We start from the raw sequence: 14,125 nt of genomic DNA on the forward strand, positions 1-14,125 counted from the left end.
GAATATTAGGAGACATAAGTTCTATGCCCATCTTCCACTCTTATTAGATGTGACATCTTGGCTAGGTCACTAAAACTCTGATCTTCTCTTTCTTCTAGAAGAAAACATAGGTAATAAGCTCCTTTTTCAGTGTCTTCACAACAATGTTTTGGATTTCACACCAAAAGCAAAGGCGACAAAAGAAGAAATAAACAAGTGAAACTGTATTAAACTAAATAGCTTCCTTGTAGCAAAGGAAATCATCAACAAGATAAAAAGGCAACCTTCTGAATGGAATAAAATATTTTCAAATCATATACCTAATAAAGAGTTAATATGCAAAACATATAAAGAACTCATACAACTCAATAACAACAAACAATTTGTTTTAAAAAGTGGGCAGAAGATCTGAATAGATATCTTTCCAAAGAAGACATTCTGATGGCCAACAGGTACATACATGAAAAGATGCTCAACATCACTAATTATCAGGAAAATATAAATGAAAATCATAAATAAGTATTATTTCACACCTGTTAAAATGGCTGTTATCAAAAAGACAAGAAATAACATGCAGAGAAAAGGAAACCCTTCTGCACTGTTGATAAAAATGAAAATTGGTGCAGCATCTATGGAAAACAATGAAGGTTTTTTCAAAAAATTAAAAATAGAACTATCATATGATCCAGTAATTCTACTTCTGAGTATTTATACAAAGAAAAAAAGCGTTAACTCAAAAAATATATGCACCTCCATGTTCATGTCCATTGTGTGTACATATGAATGTTATTAATCTATAAAAAAGAATGAAAATTTGCCATTTGTGACAACATGAATGGACCTTGAGGGCCTTGTGTTAAGTAAAAAATGATTGGTAGTTCCCAGAGGAAGAGGTTGGGTACTGGGCAAAATAGGTGAAGGGAGTCAAAGGTAAGAATACCTAGTTAAAAAAATAAATGTCGTAGAGATGTAGTATATAGCATGGCAACTATAGTTAATAATAGTGTATGGCATATTTCAATGTTGCCAGGAGAGTAGATATTTATTTTTATGTTTATTTATATACTTTATTTTTAATTGCAACTGGCGTTCAATATTATTTCATATTTGTTTCATGTATAAAACATAGTGCTTATAATTTACTCAGTGATCTCAGTGATTAGTCTAGTACCTGCCTGACCTTATACATAGTTATTACAATATTATTGACAATATGCCCTAGGCTGTACTTTACATCCCCATGACTATTTTGTAACTACCAATTTGTACTTATTAATCACTTAACCTTATTCACCCAGTCCCCTAACACTCATCTCATCTGGCAAACATCAGCTTGTTCTATATCTATGAGTTTATTTCTGTTTGTTCATTTATTTTGTTCTTTAGATTCTACTTGTAAGGGAGATCATATATTTTCTTTCTCTGACTTATTTTATGTTGGATAATCTCCTCTAAGTCCATCCATGTTGTTGTAAATGGTAAGATTTCATTTATTTTATCCTTTGCCCATTTTTAATTGGATTTTTTTTGGTGTTGAGTTGTATGCACTCTTTATAAATTTTAGATATCAATTTCTTATCAGATGTATCATTGACGAATATCTTCTCTCATTTAGTAGGTTGTATTTTTGTTTTGTTAATCATTTTCTTTGCTATGTGAAAACGTTTTAGTGTGATGTAGTCTCATTTATTTATTTTTGTCTGTTTCCCTTGCCCAAGGAGATATATTACAACAAATATCACTAACATTAATGTCAGAGAGTTTATTATCTATGTTTTCTTCTAAAAATTTTATGGTTTCAGATCTTACATTTAAATCTTTAATCAGTTTTGAGTTTATTCTTTTATATGGTGTAAAAAGGTGGATCAGTTTTATTTTTTTGCATGTATCTGTCGATTTTTCTCAACACCATTTATTGAAGAAACTGTCTTTACCCCATTGTATATTCTTGCCACCTTTGTCATAACTTAAATGACTATATGGCATGGATTAATTTCTGGGCTCTCTATTCTGTTACATTGATCCATGTGTCTGTTTTTATGCCGGTACCATGCTGTTTTGATTACTATAGCCTTGTGGTATAGTTTGATATCAGGTAGTATAATACCTCCAATTTTTTTTTTTTTTTTCTCAAGATTGACATGGCTATTCAGGTTCTTTTTGGTTCCACATAAATTTTAGGATTATTTGTTCTAGTTCTGTCAAAAATGCCATTGGTATTTTGATAGGGCTTTCATTGAATCCAGAGGTTGCTTTGAGTACTATGGACATTTTAACAATATTAATTCTTCCTATCCATGAACACGATATATGCTTCTATTTATTTGTATCTTCTTCAAATTTTTTCTTCAGTGTGTTAGAATTTTTTGAGTACAAGTCTTTTACCACTTTGGTTAAATTTATTCCTAAGTATTTTATTTTTGATGCTATTGTAAATAAGATTGTATTTTTAATTATTCTTTCTGATAGTTTGTTATTAGTGTATAAAACTACAACTGATTACTGATAGTAATTTTGTACTCTGATACTTTACTGAATTAATTTATCATTTCTAATAATTTTTTGGGGGGGTAGAATTTTTATGGATATCTATATATACTATCATGTTATCTATGAATAATAATAGCTTACTTCTTCCTTTCCAGTTCGGATGCCTTTTATTTCTTTTTCTTGTCTGATTGTCGTGACTAAGATTTCCAATACTATGTTAAATAAAAGTGGTGATAGTGGACATCCTTGTCATATTCCTGATTTTAAGGAAAATGATTTTAGCTTTTTACCATTGAATGTAATTAGCTGTGCATTTGTCATATATGGTCTTCATTATGTTGATGTATGTTCCCTCTATTTCCATTTTGCTGAGTTTTTATCATGAATGAATCTTGGATTTTGTCAAATGTTTTTTCTGCATCTATGGACCTGATCATATGATTTTTATCTTTCATTTTGTTAATGTGGTGTATCACGTTAATTGATTTATGGATATTGAACCAACCTTGCATCCCAGGAATAAATCCACTCAATTGTGGTATATTTAGTGTTGAATTTGGTTTTCTAATAATTAATTGAAGATTTTCGCATCTGTGTTCATTAGGGATATTATCCTATATTTTTCAGTTTTTGTAATGTCTTTTTCTGGTTTCAGAATCGGCATAATGTTCTCCTCATAAAAGAAGCTTGGGAGGTTTTATACCTCTTTAATTTTTAGGGATAGTTTTGGAACAATATGTGTTAATTTTTCCTTGCATGTTTAGTAAAATTCATCTGTGAAGCCATCCGTTCCAGGACTTTTGTATGTTGTGAATTTTTTTACTACTGATTCAATTTTGTTTGTAGTAATAAGTCTGTTTAGATTTTCTGTTTCTTCTTGACTCAGACTTGGAAGATTGTATGTTTCTAGGAGTGTATCCATTTCTTCCAGATAGTCTTATTTGTTGGCATATAATTGTAGTATTTCTTATAATCTTTTGTATTTCTGTGATGCCAATTGTCACTTCTCCCTTTCATTTCTGATTTTATTTATTTGGCTCCTCTCTCTTTTTCTGGATAATTTCCTTTAAAGGTTTATCAATTTTGTTTAACTTTTAAAAGAACTAGCTTTTGGTTTCATTGATAATTTGTACTGTTTTTTAGACTTTATTTTATTTCTGTTTTGATCTTTATTATTTAATTCTTTTTATTTACCCTAGGCTTTGTTTGCTCTTTTTCTAGTTCTCTTAAGTGTAAGGTTAGATTGTTTATTCGAGATTATTCTTGTTTTTTGAGGTAAGCTGGTATTGCTATGAACTTCCCTCTTAGGACTGCTTTCGCTGTGTACTATGGATTTTGAGTCATAGTGATTTTATTTTCATTTGTCTCAAAATATATTTTGATTTCTTTTTGATCTCATTTTTAACTTATGCATTGTTTAGTAGTATGCTATTTAGCCTCCATGTGCTTATGTGTTTTTAGTTTTTTTCCTTGTAATTGATTTCTAGTTTTATATCATTGTAATCAGAGAAGATGCTTGATATGACCTTAATCTTTCTAAATTTATTGAGATTTGTTTTGTGGCCTAGCATGTACTCTATCTTGGAAAATATCTCATGTGCTTGAAAAAAAAATGTATATTCTGCTGCTTTGGGGTAAAATGCTCGAAAAATATCAATTAAATTTATCTGGTTTAGTGTGTCATTTAAGGCCACTACTTCGTTGTTGATTTTCTGTCTGGAAGTTCTGTCTGTTGGTGTCAATGTATTGTTAAAGTAACTGTATTACTATGGACTTCTTCCTTTATGTCAGTCAATATTTGCTTTAAATATTTAGGTACTCCTATGTTGGGTGAATATTTACTAAGATTATATCTTCTTGTTGAATTATTTATCATTATGTAATGTCCCACTTTGTCTCTTATTATAGCCTTTATTTTCAAGTTTATTTTGTCTGACACAAGTATTGGCTACCACAGAGTTTTTTTCATTTCCACTTGCATGGGATATCTTTTTCCATCCCCTTATTTTCAGTCTGTGTGACTTTCAATATGAAGTGATTCTCTTGTAGACAGCATGTTTATTTTTTATCCATTCAGTCACCTTATGGCTTTTTATTAGAGAATTTAATCTATTTACTTTTAATGTGATTATTATAGGTACATAGTTTTGCCATTTTATTATTCATATTTTGCCCCTCTCCTCTTTTCTTCTTAAAAGAAGTTCCCTTAACATTTTTTTTATAATATTGGTTTGGTGGTGATGAATTCCTTTAGCTTTTTCTTGTCTGAGAAGCTTTTTATCTCTCTTTCAGTTTTCAGTGATAGCCTGAATAGAATAACCTTGGTTTAAGACCTTGCTTTTCATCACTTTGACTATTCTGCACCAATACCTTCTGGCTTGCAAATTTTCTGTTGCGAAATCAGCCGACAGTCAACTAGCTACCTTTCTCTTGATTTCTTAATAATTCTCTTTTTGTCTTTAATCTTCATTTTAATTATGATGTATCTTGGTGTAGGCTTCTTTAGGTTCAACTTATTTAGAACTCTCAGTGCTTCCTGAACTTGTATATCTATTTATTTTGCCAGATTAAGAAAGTTTTCAGTCGTTATCTTTGTTCAAATGAGTTCTCAATACCTTGCTCTTTGACGATAGATCTTAAAAGTTTTCATGCAAAAAAAAAAATATTTAACATATATAGTGATGGATGTTAACTAGATTTATTGTGGTGATCATTTTGCAAATATTAAATCATTATGCTGTGCACCTAACATTAATATAATGTTGTTAATCAATTATACCTCAATGGAAAAAGAAAAATAATTTTTCATCTTCTTTTTGTTTGTCTGTCTGTTTGTTTGTTTGTTTTGAAAAAAGCCAGCGTAAAGCACTTTTACTGTAATAATAAAAATTGAAATCATATGTAGTGCATGAAGTGGGAGGTAGACAGCAATAATTTCTCTCACCAAATCACTACACAGGACAGCAAAGGAGTGGGAGGGGAGAAGGAAAAGCCAGGAGCGGGATGAGCGGAGGTGGCTAAGCATCAAAAACCAAGAGATGCTGAAGATATGATGACCAGCATCATTTTCTTAAGACAATATTCAAGGATTTGTCATAATAACTGGGCTTTCATTGGGTGTTAAGTTTCTATAAACAGTACCTTCAATTTAAACTTTCAATTAAAATTCTTAAAATTTAGTAAGTGGAGCCTGGCTAGTTATGAGATTATAAAAGTCCTGACTATCCATTAGAAAAACCATAGACTGGGAGGCAGAAAAAGCCAGGCCACGAAGAAGGCTTCAGATGTCCTGGCTGGCCCTGGAACAGATACCTGTAGTGTCCAACATTACAGTGAAAATGACTTGCTTTTAAAAGGCAGAGAGTTTAAGGGGAGAATGAGAAGGGGCCCAGGAAGCAAGGGCTCTCCCCATTCTTACTTCAGTTTTGAGTAGGGCTCTTAATTCAACCCAAGGACATCTCTCAACTTGGAGAGTAATGCAGCCTTCAATAGCACATCAAATCTGCTATGGCTTTGCAGCACAACAGAAAGAATGTTTAATATATAATAAATAAAAAAATTCATCCCCAAAATAAAATAAAATAAAGATTCTTGCATTCTCCCACACCAATTCCTAGTCTAAAGTTATTCCATTACTTGTATTGTTAATACTTGACTAATATTTAATTGGAAACTTAGACCCAAATGACTAAAACTGAATCTTCATCCCAAAATGAAAACTAAATAAAATGTGTACTTGAGGTTTGTGGCATATAGTTTAGGTCAACATAAACACGAGGATAAGGAGAAGAGCAAAACTGGGTGACAGAACACATTCAGTCGGGGTAGTTGTTTATGCAAAGAGTGTATTGGAATATCAGGCAAAGCTCCCTACGAATTCACATGCGCACATCTGGGGTCGCCAGATCCTGCCATGGCACATCCAAGAACAGGGAGCTCGGAGAGGAGGCCATTCCTATCATTCCAGTTTTCGAAGCTCCACGTCAAAGATGAGAGTGGCATTTGGTGGGATGATGCCTGGGTGCCCAGTGGCACCATAGGCATAGTCTGGGGAGATGGTAAGTTTGGCTCTCTGACTCACACTCATCTGGGCAATCCTTTCTTCCCAGCCTCGAATCACCTGTTTGCCTAGCATAAACTTAAAGAGCTTGTTTCTGTCCCAGGAGGAATCTAATTTATTTCCATCTTCAAGCATCCCAATGTAGTGTATCACGCAGGTCTGGCCATGCTTCGAGAAGGTGAGCCGGTCCCTGGGAGAGATGGTCTCCACCTGCACTCCCATGGCGGTGGCGGCGGACGCGGGGCAGGCAGGTGGTGCGATGGGCAGCATGGACCAAGATCGGACCTGGAGGTGGTTCCGTGGCTCTTCATTTTGTTTTTTAATGTAAAAAAAGTGTATTCATTTGAATGATAAAATCGCAGTTAAGTAACATGATGACACAATTATACGGGAGCATTTTAAGAGAATGAGGTTACTATTTCTTGTAAAGGAAAACGTTTTGTTTTTTTGTTTTTTGTTTTTGTTTTTGTTTTTTAGGAGAAGTCTAATAATTTACAACTTAACTATTTTAAAAAGTATTGGAAACATTACAAAAATCAGGGAGCAATTTAATACTACAGTTGACATGTTTACCTCTTAGTATTGCCTTATGAAAAAAAAAAAAAAAAGAAAAGTTTGGTATGTTAAATCGTCTTATAAAGACCTTTGTCCTAAAATTATTCTCTCATAAAAAATGCTTTAAGCAAGTTGCCTGTAATGCAACATTTAAGCATTAAATTAAAGGTCAAGAATAAGTTAATGAGAGTCATGTGAAGTTAAAAATCCCTTCATCCCGGCAGACCAATTGTCTCTTCCTCCAACTCTGCTTATTGTTCCTAACCGTGGTTCTATAAATATCTTTCGAATAACATTAATTCATGTTCCTCTATTGCTTTTCAACTGTATTTAGCAGCAGAACAGTTCTAGAAATCATACTATAACTCTCAGGAGAACTTATAAAATGATAATTTAAGAAATGTTATTTCACAATACCATTCCCTTTTCTATCATTATGCTCTTTCTCTAAGCATCTTGATTTCCTTCACCTTGAAGGATTAACCATAGAACTCTGTGTTTATCCATCAGAAGTAATGAGATAATACTGAAAAGGGTATGGGGGATGGAGTCAGAGATTCTGCAAGTAGAACCTTGGGGAAGTCATTATATCTTTATAGCATCTATGTCAACCTTGCAACCTAGTGAATGTCCAATGAGATACATGAAAGGCTTTGTAAAGTAGAAAAATGTTATTAAAAAAAAAAACTTGTGACTATTCTACTTCTTAGTGCTCTTTTACAACCATCTGTTCACAGCATTGACATCCTGTAGCTTCCTAACTTGGGAGTCCTAGGCCTTGACCTTCCCCACAGCGATTTACTTCTCTAGGGTCCCAACTCAGTTCTCATGTTACCTTATCATTGGCACAAACACAGCTCAATTATCTTTTGAGTTATTTGATCCTACAGAGATTAGGAAGACCTATCCACATAAGATTTTTGAGGGGTTGAGTTTTTAGCTGCCTTCAGGTTACAGAATGGAATGATGTTATTTATTTCACAACACTCTATAACCTCTATGAATTCTACTTTGGGCCTACCTAATTAAGTTTGTGTAGTTCTTTCTAATTCTTGATTGCATTTAATCTTAACATTCTTTTACTGGGTCATTTTGCATTCTTTTAAACTATTTAGAATAACAAATCTTAGACTTATACAAATTCTTTCAATTTATAGCCATTCTACTGATAACTATAATGATATGTGTCTCCTATTCCCAATCAGAAAGCCGAAACTTCAGTTAAAACAAAAGAGGTTACTTTGTTTACTTAGGAAAAACAAGTACTTTTATCTATACTTAGTGTACATTATGAAACTGAGAACTTTACGTAGAAAAGATTGTAATATAAAATATGCAGAGTCTCATATTTTTAGAAAATCAAATGATGCGTGACACTAATCATGCTCTAACAAACAGCTGCCCATGGATTTAAAGTAGGATATTTTATAATTTTGTAAGCTTTGTTAAAATATAGATTCAAGCAATAGTTTTCAGCCATTCTCTGAAGATTGTTGGCATTATACAGGTTCAAGTTAATGCTTTAGAATATATGTTTATATTTCTAAATACATATGTATATGTTTTTAAATACATATGTTGAAATGTTTGTTTCCAATAAATGGAAAATGTGAGAGAGAGAAATAACATTTACTGAAAGCCTACTTTTTGCCATGTTTTATACTACTTTTATTTCATGAATTTAATTAAAACAACAGCAAATCTGAGAAGTAGATGTTATTAAATACCCATTTTCTCGATAAAAATTAAACATATTACTTAAATCACATAGTTTGTGCACTCATGGCAAACCTCAGTTCACCTTTTCCAAATTCATTTTTTCATTATTCTAGATTATGCTACTTCCTGGAAACACATAAAAGAAATACATACATATGCTTTGAAATAAATATTATTCTTTTAAAACTTGCTAAGACATTAGTTTGAAATTCACAAATTCTAGCTTTTATAGCAAAATAATAAAGTTTGGATATTGTCAAACCATATGATATACTCTATTCTCTTCACCTTTTACTGGTAATTAAGATTGAAGTACAGAAGTTGTCAGATACAATTACAGTGACACATTTTAGAGTAAATATTAGAAGTATAGTTTTTGTAAGGTAAAGATTGCAGGTTAATCTTCCAAACAGAAGTAGTTGGCAACTGTGCAGCTGAATTATTTATCTAGTCTTGGTACTAGCTATAGAATATGAGAAGCACGTCATGTGCACTGTAGAATTTCAGTTATTATGTTTCAGTAAGGAATGTAGTTGAATAAGTTGCTCTTTATTCTGATTCATGTCTGAAAAGTTATTTGAAAAGTGAAAGAAAAGTGTGTTGATTGATTCCACATTATTATTGATACTGTTATTATTCAGACATATTCACACAAGAAAAATATCTTGATCAATCATGCAATAATGAAAATTGCAATTCACCTTGTCTAAGTTTTAAATTTTGAATTATGATCTCCAAATCTGACTACTTTAATATTTATTTTATAAATTGAAATTAAAACTCTCTAACTTTTAAAAGTTTAAAAGAATAAGTTTAGGTTAAAAGACAATGTGAACTCAGAACAATTGAAGATCAAGGCCAAGGCCAGAAGATCCCTAAAGTCCCTTACACCTTTCTCATTTTAATCCTAGGATAAATGACAGCCTTTCCTTCTTCTGAGTATATGCAACACATAACCTTTACATGTAAAAGCTCTGAAGATTTTAATTTTACATATTCTGCTGTACTAAGAATCAAAGAAAACAAAACAAACAAAAAAAATGTTTCTTTTAAAATTTGCAAAGCCTGAATCAAGAACTCCATATCTTATTTGGCTTTCATAACGTACACTGCTGGTTAACTGATGGCTGATTAGTCACAGCTCCATTTTGGAGAGACCACATCCTCTGTTCATAGTGATTCTTGATAATACTGAAGACTGAATGAACTCAGACAAAAAAGCACCAAAATTGGTCCCAGTTTCTGGAGTCCAAAACAGCAGTCATACTCACCATGGCAATATAGGGCACTAGGACATTAGCAAACTCTAATATGTCTTCCCGTGCAAAAACAAAAGAATGATTTATAATTTGGACAAGGAGCTAACCTGTAGAGTGTGTGGGGTTGCTTCTATCTTCCCTGTAATCTTAACCCCTTGAAATGACTTCTTTACTTTTCCTTCAGGTCAGTAGTGCAGAATTGCATGCAATGGAAACTCACATTATTTCTTTTTCTGCTAGCCTCATTAGTTCAGTCCATCATTATTATACACTCCATTTGAAGATAAAGCACAGAGCATTTACCTAGAGCTCCACCTAAGCTGTGGCATAGCCAGACGTTCCTCCCAATAGTACTCAAATATTTTGGCTCTATAAATGACAGAGAACAGATGTATATACTATGAATTGATACAAAGACATGTGCTATCGTCACCTAGAGAAAGGGAGTGGAGTGAGCCCAAATGAACAAGTGAACTTACTTTGAAACCTTTAATGAATAGCATACTCCTCTTCATTGTGGGTGGCAAACTGGTCTGACAAACTTTGCTTAGCATTCAGTGTAGTTTTTAACATTAAAGCAGAAAGACACAATGACATTTCTAAGTTCACCAACACTCAACATTCACAGGTAAACTGTAAGAATTGCAACAAAAGGAGAGAGGGTGTAAAGAGCATAACTATGCACATAGATTCTGATAAATGTCACCCTACTTCCTCTTGTTATGCTCTAACTAGCGGGTCTTTGAATAATGTGAGAAAAGGAGGGAGTGGGTTTGCAAAAAACTCTTATTGAGTTTTGAAGGTGATATTTTGCAACCCTGGCAATAAAATTGTGTGTTATAAGTTTTTGAGACAAACACCTTATTTAAAATGGAATATAATAAAAAATGATGATAAAAAAAGCTCAGGAAAATCACTGATATGCCCGTAGCAATCTACTACAAAGTTAGCAGATCTCTGTCAAGTTTGCACTCTCTTTTATTATTTCTCTCTCTGTTCATTTTTATTAACTCTTGTTTATTCTCAGAAAATAGATTTATGAAGGTGATTATGGTCAGACATAGGAGTGAGTTCTCTAACCTCAATAATTACATTTTATTGATTTAAGTTAGATAATTATATTCTGAAAAAAGACATTTAATAGCATTAACATTTTCATAGTTCGTCTCATATTTCATTAGTATGAATTTCACACTGCCATTAATAGTCACTTTATTTTGAAAGGGCATATTTTCCAAATGTCTTTATTTTTGCCTGGAGAAATAAGGTTAGCAATGGCATATTGCCATATAGCTAGTTAGTTGCTTCATCTTTAGCTGTAAGGGTAAAATGTTGTTTCTTTCTTGTGTTGAATATTTGTTACACTGGAAAATATTTTGTCTTCTCCAGGTGGCATATCCTTTTTATATACTTTATTAATTAAATGGGAGTCTCCTCATTCACATGAGGAATAGATAGACAGGTGGCTTAAAATTTCTATCAACAGTAGGTTATTCATAACTCAAAAAAACATTATACATATATAAATGCAGCAACTGTTGGTTTAAATTTGTTTTCAGGTTCACACAAACACTGCCAATGATATTTGACAAAAGAGCAAAGGCAATTAAATGGAGAAAGACTAGTCTTCAACAAATGGTGCTGGAACAACTGGATATTGACATGCAAAAAATTGATCTGGACATAGATTTTAAACCTTTTTAAAAATTAACTCAAAATGGATTATGGTCCTAAAATTTAAAATTCAAAACTATGAAACTTCTGGAAGATACAATAGAAAATCTAAGTGACTTTGGGTTTGGTGATGGCTTTTTAGATGTAACACTAAAAGCATGATTTATAAAAACAACGACAACAACAACAACAACAACAACAACAACAACAACAACAACAAAAGCTATTGATAAGTTGTACTTCATTAAAATTAAAACGTTCTACTCTGTGAAAGTTAAGGTTAAGATAATGAAGACAATCCACAGACTAGGAGAGAATCTTTGCAAAATACATATATGATAAAGGACTGACATCCAAATGTTACAAAGAACATTTTGAACTCAACAATAAGAAAACAAACAACCCAATTAAAATATAGGTAAAAAATCTGAATAGACATCTCACTAAAGAAGAGATACAGATGACAAATGAGAATATTAAAAGATGCTCAACATCATATGTCATCAGGAAATTCCAAATAAAAACAAGTTGCTAATACATACCTATTAGAATGTCTAAGATCTAGAGCACTGATAACTCCAAAATGCTGGCGATTGTGTGGAGCAACAGGAATTCCCATTCATTGCACATGAAAATGCAAAATGGTACAGCCACTTTGGAAGACAGTTTGGCAGCTTAAACATATTCTTAGCACACAATTCTAGCTATTGTATTCCTTGTTATTTACCCAAGTGAATTAAAAACATATATCCACACAAAAATCTGGACGTAATGTTGACAGCAGCTTTATTCATGAGTACCAAAACTTGGGTGCAACCGAGACCTCTCAACAGGTGAATGGATAAACAAACTGTGGCACATCCATATAACTGAATATTATTTAGCAATAAAAAGAAATGAGCTATCATGCCATAAAAATACATGAAAGAACTTTAAATGCATATTGCTAAGTGAAAGAAGCTGATCTGAGAAGGTTAATTTCTGCATTACTCTAACTATATGACATTCTGGAAAAAGCAAAACTATGAAGACAGCAAAAAGATAAATGAATGCTAGAGGTTAAAGGGAAGGGAAATATAAATAGGCAGAGCAGAGTGGACTTTTAGGGCAGTGAAAATATTCTGTATAATACTGTAATTGTGGATACATGTCGTCATACATCTGTCAAAATCCATAGAATGTGCAACACAAAAAATGTAACCTAATGTGACCTACAGACTTTACTTAATAATAATAATGTATCAATATTAGCTTACCAATTATAGCAAATGTACCTCACTACCACAAGGTATTTATAATAGGGGAAACTGGGTAATAGGGAGAGGGTAGTGCTGAGAAAAAATATAAAAAATCATCATACTTTCTATTCAATTTTTTGTAAAACTTTAGTTTTAACTGATCTAAAAAAATATTAATAAAAACAGTATTTAGAAATATGGTGACTACTGAGAGTTTCTTGTACTCAAAATCTATTTTTACAAAAGGAAAGTATAAAAAGTAGACATATGCTGATCATATCTGCATAGTAACACATATTTTAAGTATGAAAATAGCACTTTGAATATTGATTAAAAATAGAAAATCGATTAAACAGTCTTTTTTTTAATGAAAACGTTTTTCTAGTATTTATAGTACAACTTTATAACCTTGTTTATCTAAAATTATTTTAAAGTTTTTAAAATGTATTGATTTTAACTTCATGCATTTGGTAATCACCTTATGTATTTGCTGTATGATAAGTGATGGGGAAATAATATTAACTATGCATCCCTGTCTAAGTCATAACATAATTTTTTTTTCTCTAGACTCATTTTTGGTTAAGTATTTACCTAACTGTCTTGTCTGTCCAAGGTTACTTTGCAAAAGCTCAACCAACTACAGTTTCTCAGTATCGCCACCTGAATCATACCAATGTATAAGAATTCTTATTTGAGTCAGTCAAGGTGTAGTCATAGGTATAACTTAATTAGAACCCATTAAATGGCCATTTTCTTTAACCTGGAAAACCACCGGCCCCATGGACTACTTTCTCAGGAATTGCAGCTCACAAATTTATTCAATGCATTTCTAATTTAAATTTGCAGCTTCTTCGACCTTACCTTATTTAATAATTATGAATATTTTCATTTACTCTGTCATTTTCTACATTAATAAATAAATGAATAAAATTGAATGGCTAAACATTTGTTAAGTTCTAAAAAGGAGCAAAATATGTAGAATAGTTATTTTAAAACTAAACTCGATACATTAAATATAGATACATGCACACATATGTGTGTATATGTGTGTATGCATGTTTGTACTACTTGGAGGAAAAGTTCTGAATTTTGAAGGATATTCTTTAAAAAAAATTCAGCCTCCAAAAATTCATGAGGCCCAATTAAGAATA

General features: G+C 32.1%; 1 protein-coding gene across 1 annotated transcript; it reads right to left on the bottom strand.

Moving 5' to 3' along the window:
- Positions 1–6,397: 6,397 nt before the first annotated feature.
- On the bottom strand, positions 6,398–6,832 carry LOC102888754 (peptidyl-prolyl cis-trans isomerase FKBP1A). Its single transcript, XM_006917051.1, has one exon. It carries the CDS (start codon positions 6,797–6,799, stop codon positions 6,428–6,430), a length of 372 nt encoding a protein of 123 aa, XP_006917113.1. The 5' UTR covers positions 6,800–6,832; the 3' UTR covers positions 6,398–6,427.
- Positions 6,833–14,125: the final 7,293 nt, after the last annotated feature.

Source organism: Pteropus alecto, unplaced genomic scaffold (genome assembly GCF_000325575.1).
Source record: "Pteropus alecto unplaced genomic scaffold, ASM32557v1 scaffold47, whole genome shotgun sequence".
Taxonomy (NCBI): Eukaryota; Metazoa; Chordata; class Mammalia; order Chiroptera; family Pteropodidae; genus Pteropus; species Pteropus alecto.

Excerpts from the sequence above, each read along its gene's own strand:
- LOC102888754 (XM_006917051.1), bottom strand. The coding sequence starts at position 6,799 with ATGCTGCCCATCGCACCACCTGCCTGCCCCGCGTCCGCCGCCACCGCC.